General features: G+C 62.0%; 1 protein-coding gene across 1 annotated transcript; it reads left to right on the forward strand.

The window, feature by feature from the left end:
• The first annotated feature begins 6,092 nt into the window (after nt 1-6,092).
• Nucleotides 6,093-15,580, forward strand: Znf444 (zinc finger protein 444). The gene is given in 9 exon segments (XM_087201093.1): nt 6,093-6,184; nt 6,186-6,258; nt 6,260-6,373; nt 6,663-6,669; nt 8,058-8,099; nt 8,102-8,128; nt 9,128-9,489; nt 13,907-14,015; nt 14,923-15,580. Coding segments are annotated over 9 exon segments (1,329 nt in total). The 5' UTR covers nt 6,093-6,107; the 3' UTR covers nt 15,441-15,580.
• The last annotated feature ends 1,654 nt before the right edge of the window (nt 15,581-17,234 follow it).

Genomic DNA, 17,234 nt, shown 5'->3' on the forward strand with positions numbered 1-17,234 from the left:
GCGTTCCTCTTCCGGTGGGGGCTGCTCCTGTGGAGCCGCTGAGAGCTCCGAGTGAGCGCTTCCGTCCCTGCTTCGCTTCTTTATCTGGAGTGGGTTTTCCTCTGTTATCGCACGGCAGAAAACGGCGGTGCTCGCCGGTTCCACATCGGACCTTGCACCCCACGCCAGCCCTGGGAGAGGTGACCCACTGTTCGTGACGGTCAGGGCCGGCCCGGCTCCCAGACCCCTCTCCGGAGGGCGGTGCCGTCCACGAGGACAAAGCCGCTGTGAGTGCCGCCGAAAGGGGCCTTGACACCACAGCGTAGGCCGCACTGGGAGCAGCCGCTGGGGCTGCTTTTCACAGTTAGGTGACCACTAGCTTCAGGTTTGGTTGGAGCCAAGCGCGATGCTGCACACCTGTACTCTGAGCACTCTGGGAGGCTGAGGGGAAGGGTCACGAGTTCAAGGCCAGCCCGGGAAATTGAGTGACAGCAAGACCCAGTCTCAAAATTTAAAAAAAAAAAGGCTTGGTTGGGATTCTTTCTTGACAAATGAAACTAAGAAATTATTCTTATAAGCAGTGTGATGCTGATCCTGTGGAGTTGTATTTGTGGATCTGCTGCTGTTTGTAACCCAGGGTCAGATTCTCTGCTCTTCTGCAGTGCGCAGACCGGGACAGGGCCCTGGGGCTGCTGTCTGTGGAAGGGTGGGGGCCTGTGGCTCTGCCCTCCCGGTCTCCTTGGCATGTCCCATGCTCCTGCCTCCCTGGCTCTCTGAGCTGGCCCCAGAGCAGCACAGTGCTGGGTGGTGCTCCTCTTGGGGCAGCTGTGAGCCATCCTGGGGGAGGCTTCTGGTGGCGAATCTGACAGGAGGGATGAGCTGTTGGGCTGCAGTTCACCTGCACCATCGGCAGCCCACGTCAAATCAGGCGTCTTCCAACAGAGGCCCTCACAAAGCAAGGGCGTGGGGTGACAGGCCCGGGAGCAGCTCTTGCCCGGGGCCAGGACCACCAGAACTCCTGTCAACCACGAGGGGTGACCAGAGGTTTGTTTTGTCCCACATTTACTAAAACATAGGCAATAATGGCAACTATGAATGTGCGCCCCAATTCCTAGAGAAATGAAATCGTGGGGCAGGTGTCAGGGGTGGGGCTTCTCCCATGTGCGTGAGTGGCGCAGGGGCAGGGAGGGATGTCTAGTGTCCGTGGCTCTGCTGGGATCTTCTGCAGACGGCTTCCTCCTGGGGCTGGGCTCACCCTGTCCATGCAATCCCAGCAGGGGCGGCCAGGGTCACGTGGGACACGGGGGGCCCAGGGAGTCCACGCAAGATGGCTGCGCCTCCCCTGGGTTCAGCCAGGGATGCTGGCCCAGTGACCAGAGGAGGCGCCTAGCATGGAGCTGCAGAGGCCAGGACTGCTGGGGCCAGACAGAGGGAGGGGAAACAGGCTCTGAGGGCTACCAGGCCGCACCCTGGGGTAGTGGGAAGGCTCTGCAGGAGGCTGCGCAGGAGACAGGGACAACTGGCCAGGCAGAGGTTGACACCTTCCCCTCAGCAGCCCCAGGCTGCACACAGGCCTCCCTGCTGGGATAGCTCCACCGCTGCGCCCTGAGGCAGAATGTCTGAGTCAGGCCCTCTTTGGGACTGTGTCTGCCTGCGCCCAGGGTCCCTCGAAGGCCACCAGTGTCACCCAGCAGGTGCCCTCCTTGCCGCAAGAGATGCACACACCTGGCCCTGCTGAGCCCAGGCAGCTCTCCTGGCTGGTGACTAACCCTAACCTCCCCCGAGTCTGGCGAAAAGACAAAGCCCAGTTCAGCCGCAGGTCTCCGGCAGTTCTACCTCCAGCCTCCCAGGGCCGGTGGAAGCTGCAGGTCCTCCAGGAAACCGGACCCGCTGGCCAGACATTGCAGCACACAGCGGGGAAGAACGTGGTGGGATCTCTCCCCTGCCTTTTTATGTTGTCTTGCTGTTTTTGAGACAGGGCGTTGCTATATCATTCAGGCTGGCCTTCAACTAGGTAGCCCAGGCTGGCTTCAAACCCGTGGTGACCCTCCCACTTAGCCTCCCAGGTGCTGGGATGACAGGTGTGCATCACCATACTATGCTGGCTCACTGCCACATACCTAGAAGGGCATCGCTGGAAAAAGCCTGCCATGGAGCCAGGCTGGGCATCAGGTCCCCCTCTGCTGTGAAGTCCCTGGGGACAGCCCCATGCCTCACGGCAAGAGGTTTGGATGAGCTCTGTGTCTCGAGGTGAGGCAAGGTGCAGTGCGACCGTGGGCAGTGATCCCTAACTGTCCAGTGTCAAACATTTCCTGGGGCTGGGGATCCAGGAGGACGGATGCTCCAGCCCAGCAGGCCTGGAGGCCCTCCCTCCTGGGCATCCCCTGTCTCCCTGGCTCATCCATCATCTGTTTGTCAAATAAGCCCGACTAAAGCCTCCTGTGCGCGGGCTGCAGACCTGCAGATGAACCCAAGGCCGTCTATGCCTGGAGGGTCTGTGGGCTTCAAAGCGCCCTACACTCAGAAGACCTTAATTATTATTTTGAGTAATAATTACAGTGGTGCTACAAAGCAGGGCAGGAGCTGAACCTGCTGCCAGAGGAATCCTCAGCCCTGGGCCTGGCAAGCAGAGGAGACCATGCTCCCTGCACCCTTGCTCCCTGGCAAGTGGCTCTGAGCCCAGGCAGGTACAGCGGGCAGCAGGAGCTGGTCTGCGAGGTTGGGTCGCAGTCACAGAAAGCCAGACCAGAGGTGGAGGGGCTGTGGAAGCTCCGGTGAGGCACCTTGCCCAGGCCTCCCCGAGTCATTACTGCCTCCCACTCCGTGCCTGTGTTACAGGGTACACTGAGGCATGGGGGTCCTGTCTTCACACATGGCCAAGGCGACATGCACCCCACAGGGCCCAGTGCAGAGCCCCATGGTAAAAAGTTTACAAATTTCAAGACAGCTCTGGCTGAGCAAGCAATTGAGGACACAAGTGCAGCCCCACGTACCTGGCCCTGGATACGTGTGGTTGCTGTCACCTCTGGCTTCCAGGATGACCTAACTCCAAATGGCTCAAAGGGACTCAGTATTCCCTGTCAGGAGACATCAGGAGGTGAGGGAGCTCCGGCCACCACTGGGGTCAGGAGCTGGGGTCAGTTTAACCACCCATTGTGTCATGACAGCCCCAGGGTCCTCCCTCCCACCTTTCCATCCTGGGGCACCCAGATGGCTGTCGGACTGAAAGTGCCACCCATAGATACTCAGGCATCAGGACAACCATCTCTTCTGCTCACCTCTTGCTAGGAGCGGGGACAGTCTTTTTCTTTTGTTTTTGAGACAGGGTTTCCCTACTTATTCCAGGTTGACCTTGAACTCTTGGTGAGCCTCCTGCCTCAGCCTAAAGAGTGCTGGGTTTATAGACATGTACCACCATGTCCAGCTGGGACAACCATTCCTAGAAATCCCAGCAGCAAATCTGTCTCCACATTTCTTTGGCCAGATCCCCAGGCCCCGACCAATCCTGGGCAAGGAGCATGAGCACTGTATTGGCTTAGAGTAGCAGAGACGTCCCCGGAGTCACCAGGGCCTCTGAGCACCGCCTGCACTCTGTCCACGGATGCCTACACCTCAGCTGGGCACGGGTTGTTTGCCTCGGCCTCCGTGTCTGCACGTTGGTCTCCTAATTGGTGCCAGACGCGTATGAATAGAGGTAGGCCATGTTCTGTGGTAAAATTAGCTGGTGGTAAATTCTGCTACATGTAGGTGGGGGCGGGGGATGCAACTTTGCATCTGGGTTGGGCTTGGTTTTATTACTTCACTGTAGGTAAAGCAAAAATAGCTTTCCTACCACTGGGGAAAAATACTGACACCCACAATTTAAGAAGGAGAGGTTTATTTTGGTTCATGGTCTCAGAGGGTTTGTTTAGCGCATGGTCAGCTGGATCCAGGGCAGAAACAGCACAGCAGAGGAAAAGCTGCTTTACAGCAGCCAGGGAGCAGAGAGGGCAGGGAGAACCAGAGAGGGACAGCCTTGCTTGGGATTTTCCTGCTTGGCCAGGTGCCCGTGGGTTGGGTACTGAACGGCATCGTTAACTAGGAACTCATCCATAAATGAACCCTAGGGTGAGCACAGCACCCCACTGCGGTCCAGTCACCTTCCCCAAGCCCACTCTGAACAGAAGCCATGAGGTTTAGTGAATCCTTAGTCTCCACAGGCAGTGTCCTTGGGTGCTTTGCAGAAAGGAACCCATGAATGCTCCCGAGATCACAGTGAAGTCATGGCTATTCTGGTGTGCAGGCAGGACGAGGAGGCACTCAAATCCCCTGGGTCGCCTTCAAAGTGCTGGGCCAGCCCCAGACTTTCGGGTTCAGTGGGGTTGAGGTGGGGCCAGGCATGTGTGTCTAACAGGTGATGCTCTCAGCTGGTCTGGGCCTGGCTCTGAGAACTGTATCAGAGGAACATGAAGGTGGCCAAAGTGTTGGAGCATGTGAGGAACTTGGACAGCAGTGTTGGCCTACATGAAGCTTGGACCCGGCCCACGGGCACCTGGCCAGGCAGGAAGTGGCAGCTGACACGTTCCTCCCAATCTGGTGGCCGAGCCCCGGGCCCTGGTCAGGCCTGCAGCTCTGAGCAGCACCTGCTTCTCATCTGCACCAAGGCTCCATGAAAGGAGAGGAACCCTGGTGCTGAAGGGCTCAGGCAGTATGCGGGGTCAGGATGCTGAGCAGCCAGGGTCAAGGGGAAGCAAAAGAGACGTGACTCTATCTAATGTCTAGAAAAGATCATTTATCCAATGGGTAAACAAAATGTTGGATATTCACACAATGGAATATTATTTAGTCTTTAGCAGGAAGAAAATTCTGACATACACTACATCAGGAAAGACCCTGATGACACTATTTCGGATATAATGAGTCAGTCACGAATGTATGAAATGTACCTAGATTAAATTCACAGAGACAGGAAGTAGGATGTGGATGTAGCTGTGGCAGAGCACTTGCCGGGCATGTATGATTCCCGGGGTTTGATCCCCAGTACATGAAAAAAACAAAAAAAGTTGGATGGTTGTCAGGGATGGGGTGGTTAGAAAGTGAAGTTTTTTTGATGGGCACAGAATTTCACTTTTGCAAGACAAAAAAGTTCTGGAGGTGAATGAATGGTGGTGGCAGTTGCACAGTAACGCCAACGTTTAAATGCCACAGAACAGTAGCAGGGACTGGTGGCACATAGTCTGTAATCCCAGCACTCTGGCAGGCTGAGCAGGAGGAGCCCAAGTTTGAGCCCAGCCTGGGAAACTTAAGTGACTTCGTGAGAACCCACATCGAAGAAACAAAAAGTAAAAAGGGCTGGGCATATAGCTGTGTGAGGGCCCTGGGTTCAGGTTCAATCCCTAGTACTGAAATAAGTAAATAAGTAAGTAAATAAATAAAAATTTAAAAAAATCTAGAGTTCTAGGAAAAAAGAGGCTTGTGTGACTGGAACACACCAAGCGAAGGGGAGCGGGCCTGATGCACAGATCGCTTGGGCCTCGGTGAGGAGGCTGGTAACCAAGTTCTAAGTCGGCCACGAGTCGCTGAAACCTAGGGAAAACTGAACTGTCCCTCTATGAATCTGGATAGAGCAGCCAGTCCGGTCTACTGAACACGCCTGTTCCGGGACGGCCAGGGCCACGTCTCCGCGCAGTCCTCACCTCGGTGCGGGACGTGCAGGTCTGGGTCACTCGCTCGCACCGGCCAGCGCCAGGCCTGGAGAGGCGGACACGGCGCTAACCGGTGTCAGACCCTCGTCCCGCTTCTGAGATGGGGAAACTGGGGCCTCAGAGGCGGCGAGCCGAGGCCGGGCAGAGGGCGGCCGGCCACGGGTAATACAGTCCGTGCGAACCGGGACCCCGACTCCGGGCTCAGCCTCCGCCCCGTTCAGTTCAGCCCGGGATGGGAGGGAGGGTGAAACTGCGACCCCTGTCCAGGAGACGGGGCTCCTTCTGCTCCCTGGCGGAGAACTGAGCCTGGGGCTCCTCCTCCTAGCGGGTTACCGTCGGGGGCCGGAGACCCTCATCTCCCCAGTGCCCGACTAAGCCCAACCTCCGGTTATTTCCACCACGCCTCCGTTGCTCCGCCTTCTCTTGCCCTTATCACGTCTGCGCATGCCCCAGATCCGCAAACCGGCCAATAGGAAAGATCCGTTTGCATTCTGGGAAACGAAGTCCGAACCCTGGAGGGCTCAGGGCCAATAGACCGCAGGCCGCTCTCTAAGATATGTTGGGTAATGCAGTTCTGGAGCTGGAGGGAAGGAGGCAAGGCGGGACGCACAGCAAGAGCCAATGGGAAGCCATTTTTGCTTCGATGCTTCCCGGGAAATGTAGTTCCCAGTGAGGCCGCAGAGAAGGCGAGTTGCTGGCCGACGCGGGGTGTTGGGGGGGAAGAGGGGGGAGATTAGTGAGTTTGGCGCAAAGCCTGCCGGGGCATGGAGTCCCGGTGAGCTTTGTACGCATGTGCGGGAAGGTGAGGGGCTCCGGGGGCCTCGCCCGGGAGAGTGAGGTGAGCAAGCGGGAAAAGAGGGAGGGACGAGGCGAGGGGGGGTGGTAGACGAGGCAGGGACCAAGCTCTGGGCCGGGGGGGGGGGGCAGGGGTTGGGGGAGGGGCCCGGGACGGGGCGAGGAGAGGGCGCGGTTGGGGCAGTCGCTTGGGGAGCCCGGCAGCCGGAGGGTCGGGGTCTCTGAGGAGGGGACCCGGAAAGTTAGAAACCCCACGGAGGGGCCGAGGGCCGGTTGGCGGAAGGTCCAAGGGGGACCTGCAGAGCTCGACAGCAGGGCCGCTGAGGTCGAGCCGGGGCAGGGGTGACCGGGCCCGGGCCCCGCAGAGGAGTCTGGGGCCGGGTGGGAGGTTTGCAAAGTCGCTGTCTCCAAGGGGTGCTTTGGCCAGGAGGCATCCCGAGGCTTAGAATCGCGGCCCTGTTTATTTCTTTCACGATCAGTTCGCGTGTTGCGGGCTAAATTCATTCATGTGAGCACAGGGCGTTAGGCTGCCCGCTGTGGCCATCTGAGGCCCCCTGTGACCCCTGTCCTGTGTCTCCCACTTGGCCCGGGATCATCTGTTCATCTGTGCGCTTGTCTCCCACGGGTCTCACCGTATCTCACAGTGCACTTGGGACCAACCAGGTCCTAGTGATAAACGCCACCTGGAGTGCCTCCAGCCCAAGCCCTGGTGCTGCTCTGAACGTTTTTCTTTTAAGTGATTTCGCTTTCACTGCAACTCCCTGGGCCAGTGTAATTTTTTGTCCCCATTTTACAGCCGAGGAAAAGGCAGTATTGTGTGTAACAGGTGCTCTTGTCCCCTGTCCAAGGACGCCCAGCTGGGGCGTGGCCGAGCTGTGGAGCTCTTGTGCTCCAAGTCAATATTTGTTCAGTAGGCCGGTGGCTCCCCCAGGATGGACACTCGGTAGCATCCTGAGACGACTTCGGTTGTCACCCCTGGGAAGTGCTAGTGGCACCTAGCCCAAGATTTACAGGATGGAGCTGCCCAGTCCCACACGCCGGTAGTGCCATGGCCAGACCCACAGGAGTCGCAGACCAGGCTTCATCGAGCGCTTTCTTGGGACCATTCTAGTCCAGGCTTCCGCTTACGGGTCTCTCAGGGAGGGCAAGGCACGTGTCTAGGATCACACAGCACATGGGTGGCTGGGTGAAAAGTCGAAGTCGGTCAGCCACGCCCCAGAGGGAAGCCTTGACCCCTGTGACTGGGACTCAGCCTGGGGACTCGTGCAGCCTGTGCTGGGCCATGATACGAGGGAGCTGGCCTGGGCTCTGTAGGACAGGACATCCTTTCTTCCCAGGCTGGTGAGAGGGGCCTGTGTGGGGCTCCTTAGGTGTCCAGGGTGACACAGCAGCCTGGTGCAGGTGCACTGGGTACTCCCTGGGTGACAGAGGGGCTGCACCGATTGCTTGGGACAGGCCCTGGAGCAGTGACCCCAGGCCTCCCTGAGCCCTACCCCACGCAGTGCAGCCCAGGCCAGGTGACTGATGGTCCCTGAGGCTGTAAGCCTGGTCAGCCGCAGCTGGTCTGGCTCCCTCCGGCTCAAGTTCCTCTCTCTCCAGTGGTGCGGGATCTGTGCAGCCTGGATACAGCTCTGGCCAGCTCTTTGGGAAGCCCTCCTTGCCTACTCCAGGTGAGTCCGCCCCTCAGGTGATGATGGGTGGTTGAGGGGTAACACTGTGGCCAGTCCTGCAGCTGGCCAGGCGGGGTGTGGGTTCCAGCTGTGCCACTCACTTGCTGGTGACTCAGGGCGAGCTGCCTTCATTAGGGTACCCACAGCAGCCTCATGCGGCTGGTCATCCGTCCTGTAAGACTCAGTGCCTACTGGGCTTGGAATACATGGGCTCTGGCCCTCCTGGACCCTAAACTAGTGAGGAAGGCTGGCCCACAAATTCGGCTAAGAAACGCAAAAGGAAAACTAGTGAAGGTGACATCATAGAGAACAGCTGGGGCAAGGGCATGCAGTCCCACACTAGTGGGTGACCCGGGGACCCCCCGCCCACCCCGTGAGGCCTGTGTGAGGAGGAGGAGCCAGCTATCCAGGACCCGCCTTGGCACTGTGAGGGCGGGGGTCTGTGTTTGGAGGACCATGCTGTGTACCCCAGGATGCCCAGCAGTGTCCCTGACCTGCACTGCCATAGCCCATAGCTCTGCCTGCTCCACCACCCTCATCAGAGCTGTCCCGGAGCCTTCCTGCTGCACCAGGGTAGCGTCACCCAGGTTCAGGGCCGTGGCCTCACCTGCCCCTGCCTTCCTGGGGGGCAGGCAGCCTGCTTCAGGCAGGGCCGGCACAGGAGCGGAGGCGAGGACGGGCCGCTCCCAGGTGGCGGCATGGCAGGCTGTGCTAGGGCTGAGTGTGTGTCCCCCAAGACTCATGCACTGAGACGCCAGCCCCAGGGTCCGTGCGCTGGGGCCGGGGCTTTGGGAGGTGACTGGGTCCCGAGGGGAGCCTCCCTGCAGGGCTGGGGCACCTGTGAGGAGAGGAGATGAGAGAGTGCGGCATTTCACAAGGACCTGCGGTGGCCCGGGCGGGCGGGCGGGCGGGCGGGCGCTCCATGTGACGGGAAACCGAGGCTGGGGCCCCGCGCCCAGCCCGCTCACCGCACCCTCTTCTCTGTCCCTCCCTCTGCAGGCCCCATGGAGGCCCCTGCACCCCTGCCTGTGAAGCAGGAGGAGCCAGCCGCCGAGGGCCTGGCCCCAGCCCCGGAGACGCTGGACTCCCCCGCCCTGGACTCCCCCACCCCGGACTCGCCCTGGCACCGCTTCCGCCACTTCCAGCTGGGTGCGGCACCGGGGCCCCGCGAGGCCCTGGGGCTGCTGCGCGCCTTGTGCCGTGCCTGGCTGAGGCCTGAGGTGCGCACCAAGGAGCAGATGCTGGAGCTGCTGGTGCTGGAGCGCTTCCTGAGCGCGCTCCCGGCCGGTGCCCGAGCCTGGGTGTGCAGCCGGCGGCCCCGCAGCGGGGATGAGGCCGTGGCCCTGCTGGAGGAGCTCTGGGTGAGCTGGGCGCGGCGTGAGGGCAAGCGCGGGGCCGAGTGGGAGAGAGGCCCCAGCGTCCCCCCGTGGGCGTGGAGCGGCTGCCCGAGCCACAGTGGCACCCACGGCCCCCTGGGTGTGGTCGTCCGTCTTTGGCCTGGTGTCCGGAAAGGCACCTGCTGGGGTGCTGTGCTCTTCCGGGTCACTAGGACCCCCGCCCAGACCCCGCCCTTGTCTTCTGGTCTGAGCCCGGGCACAGAGCCCCCTTCAGGTGACGGGCAGGAGTCCGGGGGCCACGGCTGCCTCCCGAGGCCTGGGTGGATGTACCACACAGCTGGAGCCCTGGCTGCAGGGTGTGCGTGGTCCAGAGCCAAGCGTCACCTCCGTCTCTGGCAGCCACAGGCCGGCGGTGCAGTGGAGCAGGCGGTGCAGCTGTGTCACCTGCAGTGCTAGGCTCACACGACCTTGGCACGGGGTGGTGGGGGGGTGGCACTCAGGCTGAGGCCAGCATGGGCCAGGGGACACTGGGGACACGGGCAGTGGTGGGAAGCGTGGCCAGCATCCACTGCACTGCTGCTTTGAGTCGTGAGCAAAGCCCTAGGGCCCAGGGCAGCTAGACGTTCTCTCCCTCCTTCCTGCGGGAGCAGCCACTGTCTGAGACCCCCATGTGCCCCATGTGTTCCCTTTCTCTGGCCTGGGCCCCAAATGCAGGCTGTCCATGCTTTGGCCATGCTGCTCCCCGAGGGCCCTGGAGGGCCCTCCCCGTCCTCTTCACCCTGTCTGCAGGCCTCTGTGTCCCGTGGAGCGTGGTGTGCAGCGGCCTCTGTAACCAGAGCTGCTGAAGGAGGGCGCAGCCCCGCGGGGTTGGCTGAGATCTGGGTGGGGTCCCCTGGGTGCCCTTCCCTCTCCCGAGGCCTGGGGCACCGCACTCTGCCTCTTGTCATCATTGCCCCTCTCCTCAGACCTCGCCGTCTGTATCCTCAGTCAGCCGTGAGCAGGTCTGTGAGGACCCGGGGCTTGGTCAGATAACTCAGGACAGCTTCCTGACTCTCACCTGCGAGGTAGGGGCACAGACGCACAGGGCCAGGGGAGAGGATGAAGACACCTGGGCCACTGTGCCGAGTTCCCGGAGGTGAGGGGACACGGGACGCGGAGCTGCAGCAGTGCTGGCCGAGGGGAGTGTCACCACAGCCCGGGTGCCTCTTACGACCCCTCTTTCCTAAGACTAGGTCTGGGCATGGAGCCCCGGGGCAGTGGCAGCCTGGGCCGCTGCTCTGTGGCTGGGGACGCTCAGCCTGGATGGGAGCTGCCAAGGTGGCGGGTCCCTTCCTGTCCTCTGTGCTCAGGCGGGCCCAGGGTGAGGAAGGGAGGACACCTGCATAGAGGTGGGCGCTGCTGTGAAGCTGGGGGCTTTCGGGAAATGTGTGGCCAGGGCAGTGGCTGCAGTGACGTCTAAACTTTCTTTTTCTGACGCACAGTTCTTGGTGTTTCTGTCTCAGCACAGATGCTGAGTGGTCCCCGTGCCTGTGGCTTTGCCCTGGGAACTGTCACATGGGCGGGGTCCTGCAGCACAGCCTTTCCCTGTGCGTGGCATGTCCAATGTCCAGGGTCGTGGGTCTTGGGCCGCGTGTGTCTGTGGGCGGGCCATTTCCAGTGCAGTGGCATTCTGTGCTCTGGGTGTGCCTGGCACATCCCCACTCCCCTCCGAGGAATGTGTGGGAGGCATCTGGGACGCTTACCTGTCCCCAGCGCAGCTGCTGGTCCTAGGCAGGGCTTGGGAACAGCAGCCATGCGCTCCTCACAGCCCTGGAGGCCACAGGTCTGAGGCCAGAGCTGATGAGGTGTCTAGGGAGGGCCTGGCTCCCGCTCACAGCTGGCACGGCCGTGTCTGCACCCTGGCGTGGTGAGTGAGGAGGCAGCTCTCGGCCTCTTATGTGGGTGCCAGGCCCCTCCTGATACCATCACGGGGCGGGGGGCAGGGGTCGGCAGGACTTCAGCAAGGAAGCGGAGACATGGCTTTCAGCCTCCAGCAGTCTGGGGCCCTTTGTTTTTTTTGTTTTGCCTTTGCGATACTGCAGATCAAACCCAGGGCCTTTGCACTCAGCTACATCCCCAGCCCTCTTTATTTATTTGGAGACAGGGCCTTGTGAAGTCTCAGTTGCCCAGGCATGCTGGGCGGGATGTTGTAATCTTCCTGCCTCAGCCTCCCAGAATGCTAGGATTGCAGGTGTGTGCCACCACATCCTGCACTTCTGCCCATTTTCTAGCTGGGCTGTTTGTTTCTTGCTGGTGAGTTTTGATCATCATTCCTATGGTCTGGGTACAAATCCTCTGGTCAAAAAGTTAGACTCACATTTAAAAACACCTCACGCCTGTGTGCTGCTGGGGCCGGGGACCACAGGTGACAGAGCATGGGCCTGGAGCTGTCCTGCTGTGTGTCCTCCGACACAGGCAGCAGTGGGGTCCCCGCCTTGGGAGAATGAATGGACAGCGAATGCTGGGACCAGACTGGTTTTCAGGCATCACCTGGTGGCCCAGCTCCTGTTATTTGAGCTCTACCTGTCTGATTCTTTGGGATTAAAACTACCTTTTAGGTGAGGTAGTAAAGGTGGGTGGTCGTTACTACTGCATTGTGGACATATCTAGCAGAGTAAAATCCCCTTCTGTTTGAAGAGTGGGGGTCCTGTTGGTCCAGGGAATCTGAAGAGTGGGAATCCCTGGGCCCCCGGTTCTGAGGATTCCGCTCAGCCCCTGGGGTCTGGAGTGTGGGGTCCCTTACCAGCGAGGCCAGCCTGAGCACGTGCGTCCCCAATGCACCGTGGCCTCGGGCTTCCTGAGATGGGAACTTTGTCTGTCTTCTGTGCTCCCCAGTGCCACATCAGCCCTGGCCCCGAGTGGGTGCTCAGAAAGTGAGTGCCTTAAAATGCACGCAGGGTTTAAGGTTGGACCCCGAAGGCCAGTGCACGGTCCACTTCTCTGCTTCTGTTGCGAAGGAAGCCAGTCTGCCCAGAGGGATCAGATGACTTGTCCGCAGCTAGACAGGGTTACTCAGGAGACAGGGGCAGGGCGTCCTAGCTTATGAGGCCTGAAGGAAGGCTGGGGGTGGCCAGGGAGCTGGAGAGAGGACCCCGCTGCCGCCTATCTGCAGGACAGGGGCCCAGGTCAGGCCTGAAGAGAACCCTGAGGCTCCAGCCAGGGAGACGGGAGCAGCCTGGGCACAGCAGAGACCTGGGCAACTGCACACCACTCTGGGCCTGAAGGACAGGGACTGGCTTTGGGGAAATAGAAGTCAGCAAAATATGCTCACAGAGAAGCCACCAATCTGGAGACCAGACACCAGAGGGGAAAATCAAATCAGAGACAAAGACTTTCTGGGAAAATGGCCCCAGGCCCCAGCAGGTTTATGCGGAAGTGCTGCCCGATCTCCAAGGAATGGATGGTTCTTAGCATCATGGACTCTTCCAGAGGACAAAGTGTAACGGCACCAAGCTCATTCTGCAAGACTGCCGAACCCCTCCCCTGCCAAACTAGCCAAGCTGTAAAAGGATAAGCCAAGAAAAGCCAGCTGTAGATCTGTCTCCAAAGAAACAGACAGGAGATGTCCAAGTAGAGTATTAGCTACTTGAATCGAGCAAAGAGTCAATGCACTGACTTGTGGCCCCAGGTGGGGGTGTGCAGGGAAGTTCCATCACTAGGAAATACTCATAAAGGGGACAGACCTAGAGGTCAAGGGTGGGGCCTTCAGGAGCGAGCAGAGGGCTGGGCTGCTGGAATGGTCCCCAGTCTGCCACGCTGAGACCAGCCCACCTCTGGCAGGGTGGGCGCTTGCAGATCCAAACTCAGAAAGGCCAGGCTCTTCCAGAAGGGGGACCCAGTGATGGGCGAGACTCAGCAGGCCTCTGGCTGAGTCCCGGAGCACTGGGACAGGTGAAATGTGAGGAGAGTGGGAATTGTATGAAACTCCCGAGCCAGCTCCCATTTGTCAGCGCTGGAGGAATTCCGATGGCTGTTCCCAGACATGTGGGAAAAGAAATGAAAGACTGAAAATAAACCAAAGATGGCTGGTCTGAAGCTCTTCCTGAGCCTTCGGTCCTGCTGGCTGGTGCTGCGCCTGTCTCCTCCGCTGGCCCCGAGAAGTTCCGTTTCTAACCTTCGCTGTTCTGAGTTACATGTAGCTTATGCTCTGTCCTGCAGTTAATCCACAGGGCAGCGGAAGCTGAAGTTCGACGTAAAGCAGGTGTATACTCCGTCCCCCAGACTCAGGAGTGCAGGACGCGGGGCCCTTGGTCACTCCAGGTTGCCGAGGCCTGCAGTGTGGGGTGGCTCGGGCAGGCACGGTGACCGAGCTGGCAGGGCTGCTGACAGGATGTGACCACTGCCGGTAGGCGGGGAGAGGGAGGTATGGGCCAGCTCAGCCCGGAATGTGCTCTCCTTCCAGGGACCTGTGGCCTCCCCAGATCGGTCATCAGTAGTGCGAGCACCTCAGGACGTGACAGAAGGCGCCGGGGCCGGTGTTGGAAAGGAAGATGGTGGGGTGATGCCCTTTGGTGAGCAGCCAGCCCCTTCCCCACCCTCCCTGCTGCTCCTGGGCAGGGCCAGGGATCAGCCTCCCGCATCATCTGCTTGCTCAGTGCAAGACCTGGTGCCAGGACTAGAGGTGACCAGTTGTGTCCCGTCCATGGCGCTCACGGTCAGCAGGGCCCAGCCTGGAGGCGCTGCAGGAGGCAGGTGCTCCTGAAGGGTGAGGCGGGTGATGGTGTGCTGAGCCACTTGCCAGCTCAGCAGATGCCCGCGGGTGACCTCCAGGAGGCGGGGCATTGCCACTGCGTTGTGTGGGTGCAGGTTCTGAGGCACAGCAGGGTGAGGATGAGCCAGGAGGAGCAGGTGGGGACCTGGCCGGGTAGGCCCCAGAGCACCTGCCCCGGGGCCTGGCACCCCAACACTGCGGGCGGGGCTCCTGCAGCACAGTCAGGGCGGCCTGGGGCTGGCTGTGGGCCAGGGGCCGGGCGGGCACGGTGGGGCCAGTGCTGGGAGGGCAGAGGCCTCTGGGCAGTAAGGGCTCACTGGCTCACGGCCAGAGACAGCCACGGCTGCTGGTGTCCTGGGCCCGCAGAGTGGATGGGAGACCTGTTGGCCTGCGAAGTGGGCACCATGGGCACAGCCTCCTGTCTGGGTGTCACGTCTCCCCTCTGTCCATCATCCAGCCACCCACCCACCGTGTCTCCCCGGCTGTCCATCTGCCGTTCCTCTCGGGGTCTGCATCCTCACCCACCCGCCCGCTTCCCCTGCGCCTTGCCCGGTGTGTAGCGAGAATCGCCCACGCGCCAGGCTCTGCAGCACAGCCGCGGGCCCACGGCCCTGTCCCTGCCCCTGTCCCTGCCCCTGTCCCCTGCCCCTGCCTGCTGCTGACCCGCACAGGGCCGAGCTGAACCTGACCCCGCGTTTCCTCTGCAGGAGCTGTGGGCCCTGAGCCGGAGGTGCCGGTGACGGGAGATGCCTGGGCCGCGTGGCCGCCCAAGCAGGAGCGCGACAGCCCCCCGCCTGCCGCCCCGGGCACCCTCGGGACCCCCTGCCCCGAGTGCGGTCAGACGCCCGCGCCCGCGCCACGGCCCCCGCGCGAGAAGCCGCACGCCTGCCCCGAGTGCGGCAAGGCCTTCCGGCGCAAGGAGCACCTGCGGCGCCACCGCGGCACGCACCCCGGGGCAGCGGGGCCAGCGCGGCGCCACCCGGCCACGCGCGAGAGGCCGCACGCCTGCTGCGACTGCGGCAAGGCCTTCTACTGGCGCGAGCACCTGGTGCGCCACCGCAAGACGCACTCGGGCGCGCGGCCCTTCGCCTGCAGGGAGTGTGGCAAAGGCTTTGGCCGCCGTGAGCACGTGCTGCGCCACCAGCGCATCCACGGCCGCGCCGCACGGGCGCAGGGCCCGGCGACCGAGGGCGGTGGCGCCTTCCCGCCCTGGCCGCTGGGGTAGCCGCGCCTGGCCCTGCCCCGTCCCCTACCCGGGGCCGCAAGCGGATGAAGGGCCAGGGGTCGGGTCTCAGCCCCAGGGGCGGGGCGGGGCAGGGACGGCCCATGCCGCTCGCGCCCAGGAATAAAGTTGCTGCCAGTGTGCCTGCGCGTCCGGCTCTCTCCTTGGGCCTACGGACCTGCCCGCCTGGCCCCGCAGCGGGCAGGCGTCCGGGCCACCGCTGTGGTGCCCAGCGTTCCCGTGCCCGTGGCTGCAGTAACAGTTTGCAAGGGCCCCGCCTCCCTCTCCGCCGTCAGCACTCGGTGGCCACTTCCCGAGGGGGGGCCTGGGGAGGACCGGGTCCTCGCGGGTGGGGCGGGGTGCTGGGCTCGGCCTGGACCCGGGTGGTCGCAGCCGTGGCGAGCGGCCCAGGGGCTCGGGGCCCGGCGGGAGGAGGGTCCGCAGGAGGGGTCCGCAGGAACACAGCATGGGAGCTCAGACTCGGAGTGCAGGGCCAGACGCTCCCAGGCGTCTCGCAGCAGGGCAGTGAGTGCCGGGCCGCCTGGGTCAAGGCTGGGCCCCGCGGTGCGGCCCTCCTCCCAGAGGCTTCCCCGCAAGCTCTCGCCTCGAGCTCATGACAAGCCCAGGCTGGCCTCGAACTCGAGGCGATCCTCCTGCCCTGGCCTCCAGTGCTGGCATCACAGGCGTGCGCCACCACACCCAGCCCTTTTCTGTTTTCTATTGAGACGGTCTCGGTGAGTCTCAGTTGCCCATGCTGGGCTTGAACCTGGCGTGATCCTCCTGCCTCAGCCTCCCGAGCCCTGGGGCGCCCTGCGGAGGATTCAGGTGTGGCGTGACAGCCCCGCCGTGCACTGGGGACCGTGCTCACCACACAGGTCGGGGTTTCTAGGACCCAGGATCCCGAGTAGATCCAGGAAACTCGGAAGGCCGCTGGGTCACTGGCAGGCAGGTCCCGCTTCCGCCCCTTGTGGTGACCTTTGGCACAGCATGCCCGGGGCTGTGGGCTTGGAGACCTAGCCCGGGAGGGGCTGCTAGGGCTGCTACCAGAACTCAAAAGAGCGGGCCCAGCCGGGCGTGGTAGCACATGGCAGAAATCCCAGCTCTCCGGAAGGCTGAGGCAGGAGGATCCCAAGATGGAGCCCAGTCTGGGCAATTTAGTGACATAGTGAGATCCGTCTCAAAATAAAAAATAAAAAGGGCTGGGACAGCTCGGGGTGAGGCCCTCGGTTCAATCCCAGCACCACAACACTGTCTGAATACAAGAAAAGTGGGCGGGGGAGGGCAGCTCACCCCAGCGTCCTCGGGCCCCTAGAGGAGCCTCAGGACCCACAGCCAGCCAAGCCGCCGCAGGGAGCCAGGGCCCATGGGGGCGGCGGGTGGGGCCTCGCATCCCTGTCCATCCTCAGGAGGCAGACCCAGGGCTCAGCACAGGCCAGGGAGAGCACTGAGGGGGGCACCGGTGGGGACGGCAGGGCCCAGTCAGCTGAGCTGCGTGGGCTGTTGCTCCCTTCCCAGGCCCCTTCCTCCGAGGCTCCTGCCGGGAGCACAGGGCCTCAGGCCACCCTCATCCGGCCTCACTCGCTGCTGCACGCGGTGTGAGGGGAGCCTGGGCCAGTCCAGAAGGGTGACAGCAAGGTGGGGGCCCGTGGGGACAGTGTAGGGACAGGAGCCAGCCCCAAGCCACAGGCGGGGGCGAGGCAGAGAGGAGGTGGGTGGGGGACCTCGGGGCGCCTAGGGCACCCCAGGAGCGGGCGACCCAGGAACAGGGCGGGGGCTGCTGTCGCCTGCTCCTGCCTT

Source organism: Heterocephalus glaber, unplaced genomic scaffold, assembly GCF_053883595.1.
Source record: "Heterocephalus glaber isolate CG9 unplaced genomic scaffold, H.glaber_assembly_v1.0 deba00001745, whole genome shotgun sequence".
In the NCBI taxonomy this organism is placed as follows: Eukaryota; Metazoa; Chordata; class Mammalia; order Rodentia; family Bathyergidae; genus Heterocephalus; species Heterocephalus glaber.